Source organism: Micromonas commoda, chromosome 13 (genome assembly GCF_000090985.2).
Source record: "Micromonas commoda chromosome 13, complete sequence".
NCBI classification, from domain to species: Eukaryota; Viridiplantae; Chlorophyta; class Mamiellophyceae; order Mamiellales; family Mamiellaceae; genus Micromonas; species Micromonas commoda.
Genome location: NC_013050.1, coordinates 153,445 through 176,825, shown reverse-complemented (window position 1 = coordinate 176,825; position 23,381 = coordinate 153,445). Strand labels below are relative to the sequence as shown.

Genomic DNA, 23,381 nt, shown 5'->3' with positions numbered 1-23,381 from the left:
CGCCCCCCGGACTGGCCCCCGCGCCCCGATGGACACGCGCCTTTCCGCTCGGCACGGCCAGCCTGCTTCCTGACGTGTTGTTGGCGCCCAAGAATGATACGTGTAAGGCTTGTATTTACAGTGCGTTGCTACTCCTTTCGATGGTAAATCTGGAACGATTGCCAGAGCTTGTTGAGCTCCGCCACGACCTCCGCGCGCTTCTGGCTCTTATCGTCGTCCCAGTGGATCTTGTGTATGCTGCCGATGAGGTGAAAGTCCTTGGCGGGGGCGCCCGGCTTGACCTTCAGGTCCTTGTCGAGCTTGTCCCGCTTCCCCCTCGGCAGCGACTTTCGCCACTCGTCCATGCTCCGCTTGAACACAACCTCCAGAGCGCGTTGCTCCGGGCACCCCTTCGGTCGTCCCCTCGGGCCCTTGCCGGGCCCCTTCGGGGACTTGGGCGGCGGCGCGGCCGCGACGCGGGGCTCCGGCGGCGGATCCGGCGTCGGGGCTCTCTCGGGTTCCGATTGCGCGCCGCCGCCCGATGAGTCGGCCGTCTCTCCACCCCCACCAGCCGCCGCCGCAGCCGCCGCCGCGGCAGCAGCGGCGGCGGCGCCCGATTGCCTCCACCTGTGCGAAAGCGCCGCGCCCGTGGGCGCCGCGCCCGGCGCCGGCACCTTCCTCGGGACGTCGTCCGTGTCCCTCTCGATCGCCTTGTCCGACCTATCGTGCGTGGGCGCTGCGTTTGTCGGATCGTACCCGAGCGTCTGGTACGGATCGTACGCGTGGTCGTTGATGAGATCTTCCCACGTCCACCCCCTGTGCTCCATCGGCGGCGGGTCCTCCTTGGGCCTCGCCGCGTCCAGCCACCGCGTCTCTTCGCGGACCTCGTCCGGGTCGCTTCCCTCGGCGGACGCGTCCTCCAGATCCGCCTCGATCGCGGGGGTGCGCTTCCTTTCTTTGTCTCCTTTCGTTTCTTTGTCCCCCGACTTTTGGCTCTCATTCGCCAGCTGTGCGGCTCGCTTGAACCGGGGACCGCCGACGAGTTTCGCGGTGCGGACGAGGTCGTCGACGCCGACGGTGACGGTACCGTTGGGCTCGATGCCGTCGAAAGGCGGCGGCGGTCGGTCGCGATGAGCTTCGCCCCCGAAGCTCGCGATGAGTTTCGCGGCAAAGGCCAATCCTTTCAGCCGGCGACGCTCGGGGTGCGGCGCCAGCCGAGCGGAGACTCGAACGCCGCCGCCGTCGCCGCCAAAGTCCGGCTGCGTCGATTCCACGACGCCCACGAGCGTTCGGCCGTGCAGGGCGTACGCCAGCACGTCGCCCTGCTCGACGCGTCCGTCGCAGTCCTCGCCGGCGCCAAGCTCGTGATCGTCGTTTGCGGCCAGCGCGAGCCACTCGTCGCGAAGAGCGTCTTCGTCGCCGCCGGTTGTGTCGCCACCGCCGGTGCCCTCGTCTTCGTCGTCTCCGGATGACGAGTCCGAGTCCGACGACGAGGATGATGACGCGTCGGATGAAGACGAGGATGAAGACGATGAGGACGGGCGGTCGTTAGCCTCGCCGCCGAAGGCAATCTTCTTCCTCGTCGCGTTTTTCGCGCAGGCGCCCGCCATCTGCGCGGCAGCCTGCGCGGCGGCGAGGGCGGCGTCGTCGGGGCGCGGCACCCACCCGCGCTCGTCCCACGTGGCGAGTGACCCGCCGTTGGCGGCGAGGTCGCCGTTGGGATCGAGCGAGTCGGCGCCGGCGGGCGCGGGGTGGATGACGCGGCGTCGGTCGGGGTGGTGGTCGCCCCGCGCGAGCCTCGAGCGCTTCGTCGGCGGTGCGGCGGGCGGCGGCTGAATCTCGCGCCCGGAACCGCCGCCGCCCGCGGACCCGTACTTCTCCGCACGCGCGCGCGCGCGCTTGAGCGCCTTACGCCTCGCGCTCCTGCTCCTATCCTTCCCCTCGCCGTCCCGCTCCCGCTCCGGCGCCGTCTCCATCGCCTCCCGACGCGGCGCCAGCGCCGGCGGCGCCGTCGCGGGCGTCGTCGTCACGAAAAAGTTCGTTGGAAGCGTGGCCGCGCCGACGACGCCTGGCGCGGGTGACTCGGGCCACGGGCCGCCGTGCAGGCTGTCGGGCGCGCTCACGTGCACCACGTCGCCGTCCCTGACCACCGCTATGTCCAGCTCGTGCGCCAGCGCGTACCCGTCGACGCGCAGCAGCAGGTCGCGATGCGATTGACAAAGCAGGCCGAGCGACGCGTGTATCGACCTCGCCAGCGCGTCGACGGTGCATCTCGACGACGCCCCGAACGTCGGGGCGGCGGCGGCGGGGAGGGGAAACCACGAGTACGCGATCTCGGGCCTGCGCTTAGACTCGCGCAGGAGGACGGGGTCCACGTTGAGGCGAACCCGCGCGGCGAAGCCGTGCGGGGCGGCGCCGCCCGTCGAGGGCGAGAGCGCCGCGGCCATCGTTGTGATGCTTCGTTGGTTCGTTTTCTCGGTTCGGGAGCTCCCACGTGGCGAGGTTAATTGTTATGGCGCATTTGTGACAACCGACCGCATTTGTCCGGCCGGACATGTTTTTGGCAGACGGCACCTGAACCGCGACATCGTCAGAGACGGGCGCGCGGTCCTTCGGGCACAGGGTCGGACGCGGCGCTCGTAGGCGGACACACCCTCAGACGTCACCGCGCGCGGGAGCCGGAGCCGGCGGGGGCACGCGCGGGACGCGAGGATTGCGCCGGCGCGCGCGTCTCCCCCTCCGAGAGATTCAAAAAGTCAACGCCAGATGTCCGCGGCGCCCGGCGAGAAGGACGACGACCCGCTCACCAGGAGCCTCTTCGGGCTCCCCGAGGAGGATGCCGCCGAGGCTTTGCGGCGCGTCACCGCCGAGCGCGAGGCCCTCGCGCTGGAGCAGTCCCGCATGGAGCAGCGCTTCCAGCGCAAAAACGCCGCGCGCGCCGCGTTCGTGCGCGAGGCGCTCGCGTCCACCCCCGCGCTGAGAGCCGCGCTCGTCCGCTCGGGCGCCATCGACCGCGACGAGGACCTCGGCGAGCTCGTCGAGCAGCTCCTCACCGCGCCGTTGTCGGACCCGGACCCCCGGGACCCGGACGCGCAGTCGCTGCACGAGGCGATGGCGACCCTGCGAGACGCGTACGCGGCGAGACGGGGCGATCACAGCGGATACCTCGGCGAACTCGCGGCGAGGAGGCAGGCGCTGGAGAAGCGCCAGCGGGACTTACTTCGCGAGACCGACAGGCTGTACGAGAGGCAACGGGAGCTGGAGGACATTCGGAAGGACAAGGCGAGGCACGCGGCGAGGATGCGCGCGGAGGCTGCGGAGCTCGGCTTGGAGAGCAGCGATTACGACGGCTCAACCGACGACGACGGCTCTTCCCGAGACGAATCATCTTCCGAACGGTCCGAGATTGTGCTCACCCCCAGGGTGCCGTCAGGGGTGCCGTCGGGGGTGCCGTCGTCACCGACGCGGGCCCAAGATCCGGACACGCCGCGGCTGACGCGGCAAAGCGGGCTCACGCCGCGTCGATCCGCCTCGCGCAAGCTTCGCAAGGAACGCAAAGTCGAGTACAAGGGACTGTTTCAGGTGGCTCCGAAGAAGAAGTGGTACGAACCCGACAGCGATACCGACTCGGTCAAGTCTTTCCACCGGCCGGTGTCGCCGTTCGTGTTCCCGGAGCAGCCCGCGGAGATGAAGAACCTCAAGCGCGAGGAGCTCGTGAAGCGGTTGGTCAAGGAACTGGGCGGCGGCGGCGATAAGCGGCGGCTGACGTACGTGCCGGCCAAGGCGAAGGATCGTTTGCTGAAGATGAAGCTCGCACACATGCCCGTCGCCGCGCGGCTCAAGTACCTCCAGTCCACGGAATCTTACACCGGCGAGACGGACTTGACGACGCTTCGGCCGAAGACGCCTACAAATAAGGTTGGGGGAACCATCGAGAACATGTGCCGCGAGCTCGCGGTCGAAATCTGCGACATCGTCGTCAACAAGGTGGCCACGCAGCCCACTGAGTGGTCGCTGACGGAGAGCAGGCGCGAGTGGCGGCGCCAGGAGTCCGTGCGCACGGATGCCATATGCAGACAGATTGCCGATTCGCTGGTGAGGGAGATTTGCGCGTCGGAGGCGCAGGGCATCGTCGCCGAGGTCGAGGCGCAGTACGCCTCCTCCGGCGCCTTCGTCGCCAAGGCCATCGCGGCGGCGGTCATCTCGCGCCTGGACGGTGCCGCGGTGAACGAGCTCTCCTTCTGGGAGCCCGAGCCCGACGAGACCCCGGAGCAGAAGGCGCGCCGTAAGAAGCGAGAGAAGGAGCGGAGGGCTCGGGAGAAAAAGGCTGCGAAAAAGGCTGGCGGCTTCTTCGGCGGTAAGAAGAAGGCTTTAGGGGACGACGTCGAGCCAAAGGGGTGGTCGAAGCCCAAGAAGGGCGGCGGGGACGACGACGACGACGACTTCGAGTTCGACCGCGCCGTGTTGGACGCGGAGGGGACGACGGACGCGTTGGATGTTGAATGGTCCACGTCGAGCTCGGACGAGGAGGACGAAACCGGCGTTGCGTACGAAACCCGGGTCGACAGACACGCGTGCCAGCTCATGCTCGGGGAGATGCAGCGGCGAAGGCCCAGGGGGTTGGTGTTCCACCACACGCAGCCCATACGCGAGGCGTCGCCGCCGCCCGGCGTGGGGCGGGGCGTGGAGATGGCGGCGTTTGCTCCAAAGAAAGACGCGGGACCCGCGGGCGCGGGCGACTCCGAGTCGTCGACGGCGTCGGACACCAGCGACGACGAATCGGAATACGACACGTCGGACGAGGAACGCGCGGAGTACAAGAAGAAGCTGGAGGATCGCGCGAGAGCCGCGGAGGCGGACGCCGTGGGCCGGGCGCATAACCCGCCGAGGACCGGGGTGGCCAACCTCGGCCGCCTGGCGGAGCCCCCTCCGCCGATCCACGTGCACAGGGTCGCGGCAAAGGCGGAGGCTCGGTACTGGGGAAACGTGAGGGTCACCGAGAGCTTCGCCGGTAAGTCGGTGCTAAAGACGGCGAGCGCGGTGACGTCCGTGCGCGCCGCGCCCGGAAGGAACCTCAACCTGGCCGCGGGCACCAGCAGAGGCGAAATCGTCATTTGGAAATTTCCGGGGGGCGACGACTACGCCTCCGACGAAGACGACGAAAACGCCGGGCCAAACTCCCCGGACAAGGGCAAGGGCAAGGGAGGAGGAGGCGGTTGGTTCGGCGGAGGAACGAAGAAGGGCGAATCCACCCCGGGTGCGGCGAAGAAGCCCAAGTCCCGACGGGTTCCCACGGAGCCGGTGGTCATCGCCAAGGCTAAGCTGAACCCTCATCCGGATAGGGAGCCGGATCCAGTCGGGATCAACGGCACGGGGCCGATCGAGCGCACAGAGGGCGAGGAGACGAGCACGGACCCGACGGCGCTTTACACCGCCGTCACCGCGCTGGATTGGAGCGCGGACGGGTGCCAGATTGCCAGCGCGGAGCGCGGCGGGATGAGCCGGATGTGGACGCTGGTCTCCGCCGCCAAGGCTGGCGAGAAGGACAAGAAGAAGAAGGCGAAGCTTCGCATGGGCGAGACTTTGTGGCTCGCGCCCGTGAACCACGTGACGTCATCCTACCCACCCGAGGCGACGCCCCCGCCCATCGTCGATCCCGACGTTCTCGCCAAGCAGCAGAAGGAAGCCGCGGCCAAGGCGGCTGCCGGCGGCGGCAAGAAGGATTTAAAGGCGCCGGCGAAGGGGAGCAAGGAGGAGATGCGCAAGAACATGGAGGAGGAGGAGAGGCGCGCCTTGGACGAGCAGAACAAGCGCAAACACTCGCGCGAGACCTGGTCCCACGACGCCATCACGATCGCGCACTTCTTTCCGGCGTTCACGCTCGGCGGGAGGCAACCGTACGCCATGTTCACGCGGCCGAACGGCGACATCGTTAGAACGTCGCCCACGTTGAGGCCCAACGTGGTCTCCGCCGACGGCGCGACGATTGGCATCAGGGAGGTGGGGACGGGCGCGCGGGAGATCGCGCTGTTCCGCGGCGCCAACGCGTACGGCGGCGGGAACGCCTTTTCCCGCATCGGCGCCGCGAAGAAGGCTGGTAAGGGACCCCTGGATGAGATTCTCACCATCCAGTCCTCCGAGTCCGAGTCAGAGGAGGAGGACGCGGACAAGCGCAAGCGTCGGAGGCAGCGGCTCGACCCGAGCGAGCACTGGGCGTCCGTCCCGGGGCAGACGAACGTCGCCGGTATCGACCAGCTCCTCGACGCCGCGGACAACTTCAAGATGGGCGCGGGTTCGCACATGGGCAAGGCGGAGCGAACCCGGTTGCTCTCGCCAGACGTCAACCCAATCGCGCCGGGGAAGAAATCCACGAAGGAGGCCAAGGCGCGGATTCGTAAAGGCGAGGAACACCCGGCGTCGGACCTGTACTCGCAGGACCTGTACCGCGGGCACACCGCGCCGGTGGTGTTCATCGATACCCTCCCGGATAGCGCCTCCATCGTCAGCGTGGACGCCGACGGCAACGTGTGCCTCTGGGCGGCGTTTCAGGGTGGGCAGGGTCGAAGCGGCTTTTGCTGGCACTCGCCCTTGGGTCAGTGGAGGCTCCCCAAGGAGGTCACCGCGCAAGTTCCGGCGGGACCGAGGGTGCAGATACACCCGGGCGGCGCGCGTGGGGTCGCGGCAGGCACGGACGGCGACCCGGCTCGCGACGTGACGCACACGCACGCCACGTTTCTCGCCTCCTTCTCCAAGAAGGGGCGACGCGCGGTGGAGGCGCCCAAGGATAAGGAATGGATCACCGCCGACAAGGAGGCGGCCGCGGCGGTCAACGCGCTCACGAGGCACGTCCCGTACGTCAACAAGCTCAAGGGCGAGAAGGCGCCGGGCGCGCCCAGGCTGGACCCGGAGGCGGCTCTGGACACCATCGACGAGAACGGGTTCGAGGGCGCCGGCGCGTTGGCCAAGAAATCGGGATTCGTCATCAAACCCGGCGATCACTCCGATTACTTCCTCAGCGTCTACAACAAGACGTCGAACGCGCTGCTAACGCGACACAGGCAGAGGTTCGTCACCGCCCGGGCGGAGGCCACCGTGGTGGGGGCGAAGATCGCGCACGAGTCCGGCGTCGCGGATTTGGTTGTCATTCGCAGAATCGGGGGGATTTGCAAAGCCGCATTCCGCGCTGGGGGACTGGAAGCCGCGGAGCACGCCGAGCCGTACTTCACCGCGCACGTGTACTCCCTCGACGACATGAAACCCACGGTTCCGCGCATGGACCTGCCCAACCCTTTCCCCGCGCCCCCCGGCCGGGGCTGGGGCGACAAACCGAACAGGCCCAAGAACATGAACGGGCCGGAGGCAGACGCGTACGCGGAGGAGGTTCAAAAGGGGTGGAAAGACCCGGCGCCGTACCCGTTCGTGCTCGCGGGGGTGACGCCCTCGCTCGGCACCGAGCACCTCATCGTGCCCGTCGGCGCGGGTAACCTCGGGGTTTTCAGCCTCGCGTCCGGTTTGATGGTCCACGCGTTTGACCTGCCCGGCGTGGGCGGCGACCAGATCGAGTGCATGGAGACGCTGCGGAACCCAAACCCGACGGGCGAGGTGTCCAGCGCGTTCGTCCCGGGCAACAAGGGCGGCAACCAACACGGTGCGGCCGGCGCTTCGGTGCGCGCGCTGCTGGTGGTCGCCACGGCTGGACACAAGGGTGTGCGAATCTACGCGCTGGACGAGGGCGCCGCGCAGGTGGCGCGGGTGACGGATACCCGCGCGGAGGTGGCTCGGATGATCGGTCCGCCGGGTGAGAAGAAGAAGAAGGGCAAAAAAGGGGGGAAGGACGGCGGGAAAGGGGAAGGCGGCGCCGGCGCCGGCGCGGTGAGGGAGGGGGTGGATGCGGGGGGGTACTCGTCGGGCGATGACTCGTCTGGAGACGACTCTGACACGGAGGATTCGGACTCGACCGATTCGGACTCGACGTCGAATTCGTCGTCGTCGGACTCGTCGTCGTCGGACTCGTCCTCGGACTCGGACGGCGAAGACCTTACCCGACGGACGACGAAGATGTCGCTTCGGGACGACTCCCCGACGCGTCGCGCGCCCTTCGACCGCGTCGTGACGAACAATCGGTGAGCCGACTCGGTAATACTGTAACTGTAACACCGTCACTGTCTGAGAATTCAAAAGACGTTTTTTTCTTGGAACGGCCGATCGTCGTGGCTTTATTTGGCCGATACGTCGTGGCTCTGCCTCTCCACAACATGCCGCCCAAGAAACGCAAGCAGGACGATTCCGACGCGGAGGCGACCGATGCCAAGCCCGCGCCGGAGATCGATAAGGCGCAAATGCGGAGATCGATCGCGTTCATCACTCAATGCATCTCCCGCTGCACGCAGGAAGAGCTGGACCTGGTGCTCGAAGCAGTAGATAAAAGGCAAGATCGCTTGTTGTTGCTCGCAGCCAACGCGTTTAAACCCGGCGACACGGTGACATGGACGGACAAAAGAGGAAATCAGGAAAGAGGAACAGTCAAGAAGGTCAACCAGAAGACCGTTGCAGTCACCAACCACCACGCGGAGTGGACGATAAGCCCGGTACTGTTGAAAAAGGTGGAACGAAAGTGACGAGCGGGCATGAATAACATGACGACGTTGCGTTCTCGACGTCTCGCGCGCGCGGACACTCGCACCCGCGGGCGACATCCGGGAACTATCATAGACTACCTTCGCGCCACACCACATCACGCGCCGATCTCGCTCTTGACGACGCTCACCGCCGATCCGAACCTGTACAGCGCCAGCGCCGCCGCATCCGCCGCGTCCAGCCTCGCGCCCGCGACGAAGAGCACACGCGCCAGCTCCTTGCACGTCCCGTTCCCCGGCACGCCCTGCGCCGCCAACACCAGCGGCGACGTTCGCACCACGCCCGGACCGTAACTGCATCGGACGTGCACGGACGCGCGGGCGCCGATGAGAACTCTCGCGAGGTCGACGGCATTCCGACCCTCCCCGTTTCTCGCCGCGATCGCCGCCCACCACAGCGGCGGGCCCTCCACGCCGTCGTACCGACCAAACGCGTCGACGTCAGCGCCCGCGTCGATCAACTCGCGCACGAGGTCGAGCGCGTCGGTGCCGGCGCCAGCCTCCACCGCGCTCGCCGCCCACCACAGCGGCGACGTCGAGAAGAAATCGTCGTCGCCAGCTGTGCCGGGCGCGCCGCCGTGTGAGCCGCCCGCGTTGGGATTTGCGCGAGCGTCGCGAAGGAGCGCGCGCGCGATCGTCGTCGCGCCCGGGACGCGGTTGCGAGCGGCGAGGCAGCACTGCCACAGCAGCGACCCGGCGGCTGATGAGCTCGAAACGGTCGTGACGGTCGACGAAACGGTCCTTCGATCGTCGACGCCGGCGAAGGGCGCGATGGCGGCGACGTCGACGTTTTCCAGCGTATCCGACCCGCCATTCAACGCCGCCTCGAGCGCGGACGCGAGCGCCGTCGCGTCGTACGAACCGCGAGGCGCGACGTCGGCCTTATCGCCCTTATCGTAACGCCGTTTGTTCTCATCCGCCGTCCGTGCGTGCATCCCCTTACCCGCGATTTCCCATTCAAACACCGTCTCCTCCCCGCCAGGCGTTGGCTCCAACAAACGCCTCGCCCAAGCGGTAACCACGCGCGGGGACCCGTACCACCGCCCTCGGGAATCGACCTCGGCACCCTCGACATCCCCGTCCCCTCTGGAGGAAGTCGCCTGATGCGGCACCCCGACGAGCGTGACGCGCTCCGACCCGTCCAGCGTCGCGGCTTCAACCGGCGCGACTCCGTCTCCGCGAAGGACGCCGGGCGGTGAGTCACCGGGCGCTGAGTCACCGCCCGTGGCTGTGCGGTAGCTCACCCCAGCGCCGACGCACGCCGCCACCTCCCCGAGGGTGCCGAGGGTGCCGAAGTTGCCGAGGGTGCCGAGGGTGAGGAAGACGGCGACGTCGACGATGGACGCGGCGGCGATCGCGTCGCCTCGCACGGAGACGTAGCGAACTCCCGGCGCGGCCCACGCGCCCGGGTACAAGAAGTTGGTCAGCGATAACGAACTCGTGCGCGCCCTCTGCGCGGTCCACACCGGGTGCGCGCCCTCGGCACCCTCGGCACCCTCGGCACCCTCGGCACTCGAACCGTTCGAACCCGTCTTCACGACGTCGGCGAGTCGCTCCGGGACTCGTCCGAATGGGTACTCCTCGAGGGAGTTGTGGGGCGTGCCGAGGGTGAGCAGCGTCTTGACGCGCGGAGCCCCTCCGTAAACTCTGCCGTTCACGTACGGCGCGTCGCCCATCCACAGCCGCGCGAGCCATCCGCCGGCGCTGTGTCCCACGACGCAGAGGTCGCGTCGCGGGTTCGCATCGCGGTCGGCGTCGTTCGTCTCGCCGATCGATCGAACCGTGGCTTCGATGGCGTCGAGCATCGGCGCGAAGTCCCCGCCCAGGAGCGTCGGGTACCACATGTCGCGCGTGATCGGGACGACGGTGACGGACGTGAACCACCCGGTGGCTTCGAGCGCGCGAGCCATGCCGCCGTACGCGTCCGAGCCGCTGAGGAAGCCCGGGATGACGACGACGTGATTCGGGCCCGAGTCGGATGGGTCCTCGGACGACGACGACGACGACGCCTTCGACGCACCGTCGGTCGAGGCGCGCGGGCGCGCGGCGACACGCGCGGGTGCGCGACGACGGTAGTGCGCGTGCGTCGCGCTCGGCGCGGCGGCGCGTGCGGTGACCGCCGACATCGAGCCTCCTCCGCGTGGTCCCGGCGAATGGATAGTGCTGTTGCGATATCGCCGTACTGTAGGCGAACAACGACCTGGTTAACGACCTGGTTAACCAATATTACTGCGGGATGCGCACAACCTTTTCGATATCAACATCGAACTATTTCCGCCTATTTCGCATTTGACAGGGATGCTCACCAGCCAGCCAGGGCGACATTCGGTCACGACGGGAGAAGAATAAAACAATCCGAACCGCCTCACGCGTGTCGCACTTTGGAAGAAGCGAGGCGCGCGTGCGACGCCCGCAACGACGCAGCGGCCATGGGGTTCTTCGATTTCTTCTACGATATCCTCGCCAGCCTCGGGCTGTGGCAGAAGAACGCCAAGATCCTCTTCCTGGTGAGCGCCCCGTCACGACCGCCCTCGCCGCTGGCCGATCTCGCCACGGCGGAGAGTGGAAGGAAGAGAGAGAAGTGCGAAGGCTCGCGAGGAGGGGAGGGACCGCGACCGGCGCGTCGCCGATCGCCCTCCGCCGGATCGGCCCATCGCCCGCGGTCCGCCGCGATCGCCCAAAACGAAAGCGGCGTAACGATCGCGGTGGAGCGGGGCGCGCGATCCGCGGCGGGTTCCGGCGCGCGAGGCGCGCGATCTCTCTCGCCTCCACCGGCGCGACCCGCCAGCCACCCTCGGTCACTCGCCCGCGTGTGTTTCAAATCGAGATCCTCTCCCTGACCCGCGCCCCGCCCGCCCCCCCCTTCATCGCCAGGGTCTCGACAACGCCGGCAAGACGACGCTGATGCACATGCTCAAGGACGAGCGCCTCGCGCAGCACCAGCCGACGCAGTACCCAACCTCAGAGGTGCGCCCCCGCGCCCGCTCCCCGAACCCGATCAAAACACCGCGCCCCGCGGCTCCTCGAAGAACCGCATCATCATTATTCCATCGGACCGGTCGAGGCTCCCGCGTCGCGATCGCGCCGTCCCGGACCCCGAAGCTGACCTTCCCGCGCACCCGCCCGCGCCACCCCGCGTCCACGCGCAGGAGCTGTCCATCGGGCAGATCAAGTTCAAGGCTTTCGACCTGGGCGGGCACGAGGTGGCTCGCAGGGTTTGGAAGGATTACTACGCCAAGGTTGACGCCATCGTGTTCCTCGTCGACGCGGTTGACAAGGAGCGCTTCGCCGAGAGCAAGAAGGAGCTGGACTCGCTGCTGTCCGATGATTCCCTCGGGCAGGTGCCGTTCCTGATCCTGGGCAACAAGATCGACATCCCGCACGCGGCGAGCGAAGAGGAGCTCCGCCACTGCCTCGGCCTGACCAACTACACCACGGGCAAGGGGAAGGTCAACCTGGAGGCGACCAACATGAGGCCGATCGAGGTGTTCATGTGCTCCGTCGTCAAGCGCATGGGGTACGGCGAGGGGTTCCGCTGGGTGTCCCAGTACATCAAGTAAACGATCGGGCGAATAAAGGGGAAGTGATTTGAATGAGGAGGAGGTTGGCCGACCGAGGGTGAAGGAGGAGGCGGGGAGAAAAAGGCGGGACGAGCCGGCGCTTGGAAAAATACAAAGAGAAGAGGGCTCCTCCCGACGAACTTTCGCGGCGGCGCGGGACGTCGCGGGGGACGCCCGAGATTAGTCTTTCGTGAATAATCATACCGAGGGAACGCCCGCGCGCGCGCGATCGAACGACGACGACGACGGTATAATCTCACAACTGAATCTCAAAACAAATCTGAAACAATTGACTCGACGCCGAGCGCTCGCGGCGACCGAGTCGGCTCACAGCGACCGAGTCGGCTCACAGCGACTGAGTGTACTTGCCCTCAGCCTTGTCGAACCCGATGGTGGGGAACGTCGCCGCGAACGCCTCAACCTCCGCCTTGAGCGCGTCGATCTCCGGGAACTTACCCTCGGGCGCGTGAGACAAACCGTCGCGGAAATCCTTCAGCTTCGGCCCGAGCTTCGTCTTGAGGTCCTTCGCGATGTGGATGCCGCGGACGACAAAGTCCGCCACCTTCTCGAAATCCGCCTCGACGAATCCGCGCGTCGTGAGCGCGGGTGTGCCCAAGCGCAAGCCGCCGGGGACCATCGCGCTCTTGTCTCCCGGTACGGTGTTTTTGTTGCACGCGATGTGCGCGAGCTCGAGGACGCGTTCGACGCGCGAGCCGTCCACGCCGAGCGGGCGGAGGTCCGCGAGCACGAGGTGGTTGTCCGTACCTCCGGAGACGAGCTCGATGCCGTGGCTCTTGAGCCTCTCGGACATGGCGTGCATGTTGCGCATCACCTGCGTAAAAAAACCGCGTCAGTCTATTTGCCCATACCTGGGACAAAGATTAAAATAAACTCACCTGCGTCTGGTACGCCTTGAACTCGGGCGACGCCGCCTGCTTCAACGCGACGGCCAAACCCGCGATCGTGTGGTTATGGGGACCGCCCTGGAGCCCAGGGAAGACGCTGAAGTTGATCTTGTCCTCAAGGTCGTACATGACCGGCGCGCCCTTCTTGTCGACGCCCTTCTGGCCCTTGCGGTAGAAGATCATCGCGCCGCGAGGGCCGCGAAGGGACTTGTGCGTGGTGGTGGTCACCACGTCGGAATACTCGAACGGCGACGGGATCATGTCCGCGGCGACGAGGCCGGAGATGTGCGCCATGTCCGCCAGGAGGTACGCCCCGGTGCTGTCGGCGATTTCGCGCATGCGCTTGTAATCGTACAGTCTGCTGTACGCAGACGCGCCCGCGATGAGGAGCTTCGGACGGTACGCGGTGGCGAGCGTCTGGCACGCGTCGTAGTCGATCAAACCGGTGGACTCGTCGAGCCTGTACGGCATGGACTCGAAGAAGATGGACACCGCGGAGATCTTCTTCGTGTCCGTCTGGAACCCGTGGGAGAGGTGGCCGCCGTGGGGCAGGTCGAGGCCCATGATCCTGTCGTGGGGGTTGAGCAAGCCGGTGTACACCTGGAAGTTGGAGGGCGATCCGGAGAGGGACTGGACGTTCACTCCCCACTTCTCGGGGTCCAGACGGAACGCCTCCAGCGCCCTCTTCTGGCACAGCGTCTCGGCCTGATCGATGAACTCGTTCCCGCCGTAGTACCTCGCGCCCGGGTACCCCTCGGAGTACTTGTTTGTCATGACGCTGCCCACGGCTTCCATGACGGAGCGGCTGGTGAAGTTCTCGGACGGGATGAGCTCGAGGCCTTTCCACTGGCGCGCCTTCTCGTGTTCGATGATGTCGGCCATCTCCGGGTCCATCTCCGCGAGGGATTTGTTGCACGCCTCGGGCCACGAGACCCCGGAGGCGAGGGACTTGTACGCGTCCGCGTTGGACGCCGCCTGGGAACGAGCGAAGAGAGGGGACGATCGGGGGGATCGGGGCGACGGTCAGGGTTTCGATTCGTTCGTTCGGGGGCGGCGCGGGGTGGAGGCGCGAGGTGGAGGCGCGGAGGTGGAGGCGCGGGCGCGGAGGCGCGGGCGCGGAGGCGCGGAGGCGGCGGGGCGGCGACCGAGCGCGCGCGAGATCGCGGGCCCGTTTTGAAAGTTTAACAAATCGGGGGCGCGGCGGGCGGGAACACGCACCGCCATGCCGCGGACGGCGCTGGCGCGAGCGGCGTCGCGGAAGACGCGGGAGCTACCGCGTACGACGTTGGCGAGCATCGTCGTCGTCTCTCGATGCGTTAACCCCGCAGAGCGGCTCGCTTCGGAAGTGGCGAGGAGCGGCCACTTGGACCGGCTGGGGAGAGCCCAAATGGCAACGTCATCCGCTCCGAAGCGGCCACGCCAATTTCGCACAAAACGCAGACTGCTCGTCACACGTCCACGGACGGCACCCGAATGGCACGGTCCTCGTCACGATTCCTTCGAAGAGACTTCCGGCCATCGGAGTCTCGTCAAGCAACACTTTTCGATGAGCCTCGCGTCCGCCCCGCCTCCGCCGGTCACCGCCCGCGCCCGGGTGCGCCGACACCGCGCGCCTCGCGGTATCGCCGTCAGGGCGTCATCATCATCGTCGTCGTCGTCGACCGACGGCGCGGACATCTCCCGCCGCGACCTCCTGTCCTCCGGTGCGTCCTTCGCCCCCCACGTGCGACGCGCGATACCAAGAATCTCGCCACCCGCATCGTCCCTCCCTCCCCGTCGCTGACCCGACCCGCGTATCCCGTACCCAGCCGCGATGGCCGCGGCGATGGCCGCCGCGATGCCCCTAGATCGCACGGCGGGACCCTTCGCCGTTCCCGCCGCGTTCGCCGCGGCGGACCCGACGCTCCTCCTGCCGACGGTACCCCGCGCACCCGCGCCCCTCAAGTTCTCCGCGCAGACGCCGTCGAGAATCATCAAGGGATGCTGGCAGCTCTCGGGCGGGCACAGGGGGGACCCGGCGTCGGACAGGACGTCCGGCGCCGCGGCGGTGGACGACTTCGCATCCTTCGTCGCCGCGGGGATCGACACCTTCGACACCGGCCCGGAGGCGTGCGGCTACGGCCCGTCCGAGCTCGTCATCGGCGAGGCGCTGAAACGCGGAACCATCGCGCGCGACGACGTGAAGATCTTCACCAAGCTGTGCTGCGTCGGGCGCGAGCAGGGCAACATGACGAACGACTGGGTGACGCAGAAGCTCGACCTACCCATGCGCAGACTCGGCGTCAAGAGCCTGGACCTGGTGCAGATGTACTGGAACGACTACGGACAGAAGGGCTACGTAGACGCCGCGCTCTTCCTCACAGACGCCAAAGCCGCCGGAAAGATCGGCGCCGTGGGTTTAACAAACTTTGACACCAAGCGCATGGCCGAGATGGTGGACGCGGGGGCGGAGATCTGCTCGAACCAGATCCAGTTCTCCCTGCTCGACCGCCGGCCGTTACGCGCGATGACTGGGTACTGCGGAAAGAACGGGATCTCGTTGCTGCCGTACGGCGTCGTGGCGGGCGGTTTCCTGTCGGATGCGTTTTTGGGCTTGGACGGTTCGGACGTGACGCTCGATACCTCCTCAAAGCGCAAGTACGCGTCCGTCATCGGCTACGCGGGTGGATATAAGTGGTTCCAGACGCTTCTGGAAACGCTCCGGTCGGTAGGGGACAAGCACGGCGGGGCGAGTATAAGCAACGTCGCGTCGCGGTGGGTGCTGGATTCGAACGACGTAACGCCGGCGATCATCTTGGGAGCTCGCAACGCGTCGCACGTGGACGATCACAGGCGGATGTTCACGTTCGAGCTCGACGCGGAGGACAAGGCGGCGATCGAGGCGGTGCTCGCGCGGGGAAAGGCGCCGAGCGCGGATTGCTACACGTGGGAGCGCGGAGGGCCGTGGTGAATTTGTTTTTGGGAGGAAAACTCCGTACCGGTGATGCGTCTTCGTCGAATCGCGCCCAATCGTCACCGCTCGCGCAATCGTTCCAGCACCGCGGCACGGTTCTCGCTCGCTTCGAAGTTGGCGCGTACGAACCCCGCCACCTCGGCGACGTCGAAGCCGAGCGCGGGTAACCTCCCCTCGTCCCACCACTGCGCCAGATCCGTCAGCCTCGCGTCCAGCATCGACGGCAAAAACGAACCCTTCATCCACGCGTCACCCTCGAGCCCGTCGACGAGCGCGCACGCCTCCGCGTCCGCCGCGGCCCTGCCGCCGCCGCTCGCGAGGGTGCCGGGAAGGGCCACGAGCAACCCGCGCGGGTCGAAAGCCTCGACTAAAATTCCCCGGAGGCACTCCGATTCGTCAACGCTGACATCCGACAACGCCAACGCATTTTCCGCCACCTTCTCCGCGTACGCCGCCAGAAGCTCACGCGCGAGCCGCGCGCCGAGGCGTCGCGGCAGCAGCCTGGACACCGCGCCGCACACCCTTCCCAAAGCGTGTCTCGCGCGACGCACCGCGTTGAGAGCCTCCCGCGACGCGCCGTCCTCGCCGAGATCGCGAAAGCCGTTTGCGTCGTCGAGCGCGTGGAAGACATCCGCCTTGCACCTCGCGAGCATGCCCGTCACCGCGGAGTCGCCGGAGGCGTGCAGGACGGCAACCGCCGCGAGGGACAGGGATACCAACCGTCGCGTCGACACGTCCTCCGAGTTGGACCCCGAGCACAGGTGATGCGTCGATCCGCGCCATCTCGCGGCGAGGTACCGGCAGTCGTTTCGGTACACGCAAACCGCCGCGGGCGACGGAGGCGAGTTGGACGCCGCCGAGTTTTCCGGGTCCCGAAGCGCTCGGAAGAGATCGAGCGCGTCGCGCGCCGCCGCGAACGCCGTCGACGCGTCTCCGGGTGCCGACTTTCCGTCCCCGCGAAGCGTCCGGTGCGCGAGCGCCGCTACGGAGTGCGCCGCCGAGCTCACCGTACACCATTCCCCGTCCAAAAAGTCGGCACCCTCCTCGACGCACACGGCGCATACGGCGATCTCGTCGCCGAACCCGGCACCCGCGCCGCCCGTACCCGGCCGCCAACCGGACCCGGCGCCGTCCCCATCCCATGGTGCCGACTTTTCATCCCCGGCGCCGTCCCCATCCCCGGGTGCCGACATTTCATCCCCGGCCGCGCCGTCGCCATCCCCGGAGCGCCCGAGCGCGCGCATCGTCTCGTGGGGGTTCCCGACGATCGCGTCGCGCGCGGCGGCGAGGACGGCGGCAACGTATCCCGCGCGTTCCGCCCGGTCGCGCTCGTACGCGGCGGATTCCACCGGTCCGACGTGCGGCGGCGGCGGTACCAGGCCGAGCGCCTGCGCGGCGCCCTCGGCGCCCACCAGCGCGTTGACGCGCTCCTCGTCCAACCGCGTCTCGTTCAAACCCGTCTCGTTTGAACCAACGCGAACACCGTCGTCGTCTTCATCATCGTCGAGATGCCTTCTAGAAGAACCGGAATTGTCGGTCGAGAACCATCGGCGGATCACCGCGTTCGCCACCGGGGGCCACGCGCCTTCGCCGAAAGTTTTGGCGACGAGCGCTCTCTGTTTCTCCGGAAGCTCCCCCCACGCGTCGCGAATCGCGTCGATCGATCGTTCCAACCCCTCCGCCAGGACCCGCGCGTCGTCGTGCGCCGCGCGTTCGCGCCACGTGGCGCCCCACGATTCGCCCGCGCGTCGCGCGACGGCGGCGGCTTCGTCGCGACCCGCCTTTCCGCAGACGTCGATCGAACTCAGCGTCGTCCACCGCAGCGCCAACTCTTTCGGCAACTCCGATCGATCGATGCTCTCCACGGTCCGACGGTTCGTATCGCCCACGAACGAGAACGAGGCGTGAAGCGACGCGGCGAGGTCGCGACGAATCGCGGCGTCGATGGACGCGATGGCTGCGCCGACGGCGGCTTCGCGATCCGCGGCTCGAATCTCGCCAATCACCGACGAGTCACCGCCCCCGCCCGGTGAGTCACCGCCCGGTGACGCGTCGCGAAGGGCGTCGCGCGTCGCCGCCACATGTGCCGCCGCGATCTCGTACTCGCCTCGCCCCAACGCGGCCTCAGCCTCGTGGATCGACGCCTCCGCGCGCGCGAACGCCTCGGCGACGTCCGCCGCGACGGTCAGCGTTCGCAGTCGGATGGATTCCGCCTCGAGCGTCGCCGCGCGTTTCGCGATGTCCGCGTCCTCGCGCCTCGTCTCGCGGCCCGGCGACGCGACGCGGCCGAATGTTGTCATGTGGTCATCGTCCGGGGTCTCGTCCGGCGGATCCTCGGGGGAACGCGGCGGCGCGAGGTCCGCGAGCGCGGCGACGGTCGCGACTTCCGCGGCATCATGTTTTTCTCGGTCCGCGGCATCACACGCTTCGTCGTTCGACGCGAGGACTCGGAGCGCGCCGTGGAGGATCTCGCGACGCAGCGCCGTCGCGTCGGCCTCGAGGCGTTCACTGGCGTGCTGCAGCGCGTCCAGGCTGTCCTCCGCTCCCTCGGGGACCTGGGCGTCGGGGCGGGGGAGAGGGGATCGGGCGTCAGATGTTTCGTTCGTTCGTTCGTTCGGGAGGGCGACGACGGATGACGGTGACGTTGGGTTCCGGGCGGGGTCTGCGCGGGTGTTCGAGCCGGGTTTAAACGCACCACCACGGAGAGCACGTCGCGTCGCGCCGCGGCGACCTCCTCGCGGCGTAACCTCGCCATCGGACTCGGTCGCGCGCGCCTCTTTGCGTGAGAGCGGGTCCGGCGAAGAACTCTTCTCGGTTGCGTCCAAAAAAAAGATGGACACGAGCGGCCGACTCGCGACGCGCCATTCGGCTTCACCGCCGCCGCTGGCTCGCGCGTTCCGCCCCCTTCACGCCGGCCGACGCGCCCGGCGCGATGTCGGCTCCCGCTCTCGAGCCTCCCCCGCCCGTCGCGCGCCTCGACGGCGCACCGCGAAGGCTGCCCAAGGGCGCGAGCGACCCGATCTCCCAGACAGGCGGCGGTTGCGAGTGCGACCGCTCGAAGGGCGCCGTCGTCCTCTTCTACGCGTACGTGCCCATCGCCGACCCGGCGTCGCTGGTCACCGAGCTGCGCGCGACGTGCGGGTGCAACGGCGTGACCGGCAAGCTGAGGATCGGACGCGAGGGCATCAACGGGACCGCCGCGGGGACCCACGCGGGGATCGACGCGATGATCGATGCGCTCGCGTCGTGCGCTCGTGAACCCCGTCTCGCGGCGGCGGCGAAGAGCCTGGACTACAAGCACGCGCCGGGTTGCGCGTGCCTCTTCGACGATCTCAGCGTGAGACTCGTCCCGGAGATCGTGCCGTTCGAGCCGTCCGCCGGCGGCGCCAAGTCGGCGAGGAAGAAGAGACGAGGAGGGCGACACGCCACCGTCGGCGGCGACGACGACGGCGGCGAGAGAGGGACCGAGACGGACGCCTCGGCACCCTCGGCACCCTCGGCATCCTCGGTACCCACGCCGTGTCCCGTGGGGTACCTCGACCCCCGCGACTTCCACGACGCCGTCCGCGACCGCGCCGCGTCCGCGTCCGCGTCCGACGTCGTCGTCCTCGACGTCCGCAACTGGTACGAGAGCCGGGTGGGTCATTTCGACGGCGCGGTGCTCGCGCCCATACGGCGGTTCAGTCAGCTTCCGGAGTACGTCGAACGTAACAGGAGCCTGTTCCACGGGAAGGACGTTTTGATGTACTGCACCGGGGGTATCCGGTGCGAGAAAGCCGCGAGGTACCTCGCGTCGCTCGGGGGAAACGACGGAGAAAAAAACGCGGGGGTGACCGGTCGTCCGAGGTCGGTGCGGCAGCTTCGAGGCGGGATCGTGGCGTACGCGCGCGACGTCCTCGGTGCCGAGGCGGGTGCCGAGGCGGGTGCGGAGACGAAGTCGGCGTACAAGGGATTGAACTTTGTCTTTGACAACCGGGGAGCGGTGCCGGTGACGAGCGACGTCGTGACGTGGTGCGACGGTTGCGGGGCGAAGTCCAATCGACTGGGGAAGTGCGCGGGTATCGGGTGCCACGTCATCCTCGTGGTCTGCGAAGCGTGCGGCGGCGGCGGAAACGGCGACGGAAATGGTGCCGAGGCGAGGGTGTTCTGCTGCGGGAGCTGCGAGGCGCAGGAGATGGCCCGGGCAGAGACAACCGCGGGGGCGAAACTAAAACGAAAACCGTGCGAGTGCGACGGGTACGAGGCTAGGCGCCGTCGCCTCCTCCCGACGCCTAATTAGGGTTAGGGCTAATTAGGCGCGATCGTGGCGCGTGATACGATAGATGCGCGCATCCTACGACACCCCGGCGAGATGGCCGCCGCCGTTCTCTTCGCCGAATCATCGGTTCCAATCTTCAACTCTATCACCTCGCGTCGACTAACTTATTGGAAGAGTCGCGTCTACTCATCCGGTGATCATCGTCCCCGCGCCCTCGTCCGTCAAGATCTCCAGCAGCAGCGAGTGCGGCGCCCTGCCGTCGATGATGTGCGCGCTCTTCACGCCCTGCGCGATGGACTTGACGCAGCACTCCACCTTCGGGATCATGCCGCCCGCGATGACCCCGTCTCCCACCAGGTCCCTCGACTCGTTGATTGTCAGCTCGCGAATCAGCGTCCCCGGATCGTCCTTGTCCGTGCACACTCCGGGCACGTCCGTCATCAGGATGAGCTTCGCGGCTCCGATGGACGCCGCGAGCTCACCCGCGGCGGTGTCCGCGTTGACGTTGAGCGCCTGCCCGCTCGAGTCCATCGCCACCGTCGCCACGACCGGGATGTGGCCGCTCGACACGAGCTGCGAGAGCACGGCTGTGTCCACCGAGGTGACGTCGCCGACGAATCCCAACTCGGGGTTCTTGATCTTACCCCTGAGGGTGTTGCCGTCCTTGCCGCACATGCCCACGGCCCGTCCCCCGGCGCAGTTGATTAAGGACACCAACGACTTGTTCACCTTGCCCACGAGGACCATCTCGACAATCTCCATCGTCGCGGCGTCCGTCACGCGGAGGCCGTTGAGAAACTTGGGCTCGATGCCAACCTTCTTGAGCCAGCCGTTGATCTCGGGGCCGCCTCCGTGCACCAGGATGGGTCTGATGCCGACGGTGGAGAGGAGAACGAGGTCCTTTATGACGCGGTCCTTGAGGGACTCGTCCGTCATCGCCGCGCCGCCGTACTTGACCACGACCGTCTGACCCGCGAATCGCTGCAGGTACGGCAGAGCTTCGGCGAGGACGGAGACGCGCTGAAAGTTATCGAGCTCGCACGAGTCGCCGGCGGCGGCCCTGACGACGAGATTGCGCGCGGAGGGCCCGCGGCGCGCGGGCTTGACGGCCGCGGCTTTCGCCGGTGGGGCGGCGCGGACGGCCTGCGACGCGTCGGAGGTTTGGAGAGTGAGGCGGTGAGTCATCGAGCGGGCGCGATTGCGAAAGCGGTTGAGCGGGGTTGAGGGTTTTGCGCGGCGACGCGGTTGGCGGTGGGTGGTCGGGCGGTGGGGCGCAGGTCGGTCGGGGTCTCACCGCGCGACCGGCGCGGACGCGAGCGGAAACGGAGAGGTTGGCGACGACGGATGCCATGGCTCGGGCGGTGACGCGCCGGTTCGAGTGGCCTGAGCCGCGTCGGGCTCGTGGCCTCGGGGGTTCAATCGCGTCAGGTTTCACTCGGAGTCCCGCGATCCAGCAAGTCGGATAGATGGCGCCAAATCTGCCGCCCGCCCGGCCTCATAGCTCTTAGGCGCGTGAGGTGCGCGCGTGGCCGTCGCTCGGTGAGAACGGTCGCGACGGCAGCCGCGGGGGCCGCGGCGGCGCTCGCGCGATGCCGCCCGAGCGAGGCCGCGGGGGCCCGGCGTCGACTTCGCAGCGCGGGAAGAGCGGCGAGGCGTCGTCGTCAGATCCTCATCATCGTCACGCGCGCTCGGGCGCCGACGACGGCGACGCGAACGCGGCGCGTCGACCCGACCTCACGATCGGCACGCGCGCCCGCGAGCAGCTCGAGGCGCTCCTCTCGCAGCGACGCGACCGCTCCTCGAGGGCGCGCCCCGACGGCCGCGTCGTCGTCGGCGCCCGCGCCGCGTCGGCACCGGAGGGAGAGAAAGACACGGACGAAGCCAGGGCGGCGACCGCCAAGGCTCTCGCCACCGCGCACAACAACGAGGTCCTGCGCCTCGCCGCCCTCCGCAAGGGCATCGTGCCCCTCGGCGGCGACACGGCGCTCGATGACGACGGAACGTGCGGCGTGCGCGCGAGCACCACGCGCGAGGACCTCGAGCGAGCCGACCGCCGCGGGGTTCGAGCCGACGACCTCGGCGTCCCGGACGAGTTACTCCACCGCTCGGACGACGAGGACGAGTGGGAGGAACAGACGCTGGACGACCAGGGCGACTACGGCGATATCGCGTACGACGTCGTGGACGCGGAGGACGCGTTCGAATTCGACGACGACGAGTTAAACGACGACGACGAGGAGGAGGCGGCGGGGACGGGGAAAAAAACCAAGCGCTCGAAAGGCGCTCGAAAGGAGAAAGCTCGCCGCATGACCGCCGCCGAGCGCGCGGGCCTGGTCGACACGCACAAAACACACTTACTCTGCCTCATCGCGAGGGCGGCGGCGTACGACCGCGCGGCGTCCAGCCCGTTGGCGCGGGCGATGGCCGCGTCGGTGGTGCCCCGAGAGGTCGCCTTCGCCGTTTGCCGCGATTCGGCGACACAGGCGGCGCCGTCGAGGGACGACGTCGCGCGCGTGGCCAAGTGGTTCGCGGGCCACGTCGACCTGGTAAAGGCCGGAACGAAGGGATCGCGAGGTCCCGGGTTCGAACCCGGGCGCGGCGGGGGGGCGGCGGTGTCATCGCAGGGGGAATCGAAAGGCGCGAGGGGCGACGCCGGCGGCGTCATCGTCCTCGACGAATCGTCCGACAAGGACGGGCCGGCCGATAGAAACCCGCCACGTGGCGAACAAAAACCGCCACGTCATCAACCACCACCAACGCCCGACGACGACGACGACGACGACCCCGACGCGAGACGCAAAGAGGCGATCGAAGCCGCGCACGAACGCTCGAGAACCGGGCCGACGCTTCGACTGTGCTTCGCTCTCGCCAAGCGCGCCGCGACGCAGGAGGAAGCCGCCGCGCTCTTCGTCTCCGCAGTGCGCGGTTTGGGGTGCGAGGCTCGAACGTGCGTCGCGCTGACACCAGTGCCCCTGCGAGCGAGCGCGGCGTCCCTGGAGCGCGCGGGGATCCTCCTCCCGCAGCCCGATGAGCTGTGGACCGTGGACGGCGTCTCGCGAAGCAGAAATCCAAAAGCCAAAAGCCAAAAGC

At 67.9% G+C, this 23,381-nt stretch overlaps 10 protein-coding genes across 10 annotated transcripts; 5 read left to right on the top strand and 5 right to left on the bottom strand.

Annotated features, from left to right (window-relative positions):
* Positions 1 to 128: 128 nt before the first annotated feature.
* On the bottom strand, positions 129 to 2,426 carry MICPUN_63433 (predicted protein; the record flags this gene model as incomplete). Its single annotated transcript, XM_002505369.1, has 1 exon — positions 129 to 2,426. One exon carries the CDS (start codon positions 2,424 to 2,426, stop codon positions 129 to 131), a length of 2,298 nt encoding a protein of 765 aa, XP_002505415.1.
* A 319-nt stretch (positions 2,427 to 2,745) lies between these two features.
* Positions 2,746 to 8,146, top strand: MICPUN_63432 (predicted protein; the record flags this gene model as incomplete). The annotated part of the gene is made up of 1 exon (XM_002505620.1): positions 2,746 to 8,146. The coding sequence occupies one exon, from the start codon at positions 2,746 to 2,748 to the stop codon at positions 8,104 to 8,106; it is 5,361 nt and encodes a 1,786-aa protein (XP_002505666.1). The 3' UTR covers positions 8,107 to 8,146.
* An 88-nt stretch (positions 8,147 to 8,234) lies between these two features.
* Positions 8,235 to 8,597, top strand: MICPUN_63431 (predicted protein; the record flags this gene model as incomplete). Its single annotated transcript, XM_002505619.1, has 1 exon — positions 8,235 to 8,597. The coding sequence occupies one exon, from the start codon at positions 8,235 to 8,237 to the stop codon at positions 8,595 to 8,597; it is 363 nt and encodes a 120-aa protein (XP_002505665.1).
* A 116-nt stretch (positions 8,598 to 8,713) lies between these two features.
* Positions 8,714 to 10,741, bottom strand: MICPUN_103686 (predicted protein; the record flags this gene model as incomplete). The annotated part of the gene is made up of 1 exon (XM_002505368.1): positions 8,714 to 10,741. The coding sequence occupies one exon, from the start codon at positions 10,739 to 10,741 to the stop codon at positions 8,714 to 8,716; it is 2,028 nt and encodes a 675-aa protein (XP_002505414.1).
* A 303-nt stretch (positions 10,742 to 11,044) lies between these two features.
* On the top strand, positions 11,045 to 12,393 carry MICPUN_63429 (predicted protein; the record flags this gene model as incomplete). The annotated part of the gene is made up of 3 exons (XM_002505618.1): positions 11,045 to 11,122; positions 11,490 to 11,582; positions 11,765 to 12,393. The coding sequence occupies 3 exons, from the start codon at positions 11,045 to 11,047 to the stop codon at positions 12,173 to 12,175; spliced, it is 582 nt and encodes a 193-aa protein (XP_002505664.1). The 3' UTR covers positions 12,176 to 12,393.
* Positions 12,394 to 12,422: 29 nt separating this feature from the next.
* MICPUN_63428 (predicted protein) lies at positions 12,423 to 14,304 on the bottom strand (the record flags this gene model as incomplete). Its single annotated transcript, XM_002505367.1, has 3 exons — positions 12,423 to 13,007; positions 13,072 to 14,055; positions 14,299 to 14,304. The coding sequence occupies 3 exons, from the start codon at positions 14,302 to 14,304 to the stop codon at positions 12,522 to 12,524; spliced, it is 1,476 nt and encodes a 491-aa protein (XP_002505413.1). The 3' UTR covers positions 12,423 to 12,521.
* Positions 14,305 to 14,893: 589 nt separating this feature from the next.
* On the top strand, positions 14,894 to 16,063 carry MICPUN_113337 (oxidoreductase; the record flags this gene model as incomplete). The annotated part of the gene is made up of 1 exon (XM_002505617.1): positions 14,894 to 16,063. One exon carries the CDS (start codon positions 14,894 to 14,896, stop codon positions 16,028 to 16,030), a length of 1,137 nt encoding a protein of 378 aa, XP_002505663.1. The 3' UTR covers positions 16,031 to 16,063.
* On the bottom strand, positions 16,026 to 18,788 carry CUPC15 (hypothetical protein; the record flags this gene model as incomplete). Its single annotated transcript, XM_002505366.1, has 2 exons — positions 16,026 to 18,588; positions 18,729 to 18,788. The coding sequence occupies 2 exons, from the start codon at positions 18,786 to 18,788 to the stop codon at positions 16,093 to 16,095; spliced, it is 2,556 nt and encodes an 851-aa protein (XP_002505412.1). The 3' UTR covers positions 16,026 to 16,092.
* A 177-nt stretch (positions 18,789 to 18,965) lies between these two features.
* Positions 18,966 to 20,312, top strand: MICPUN_63425 (predicted protein; the record flags this gene model as incomplete). The annotated part of the gene is made up of 1 exon (XM_002505616.1): positions 18,966 to 20,312. One exon carries the CDS (start codon positions 18,966 to 18,968, stop codon positions 20,310 to 20,312), a length of 1,347 nt encoding a protein of 448 aa, XP_002505662.1.
* A 165-nt stretch (positions 20,313 to 20,477) lies between these two features.
* Positions 20,478 to 21,476, bottom strand: MICPUN_87915 (predicted protein; the record flags this gene model as incomplete). Its single annotated transcript, XM_002505365.1, has 1 exon — positions 20,478 to 21,476. The coding sequence occupies one exon, from the start codon at positions 21,474 to 21,476 to the stop codon at positions 20,478 to 20,480; it is 999 nt and encodes a 332-aa protein (XP_002505411.1).
* Between the last annotated feature and the right edge of the window lie 1,905 nt (positions 21,477 to 23,381).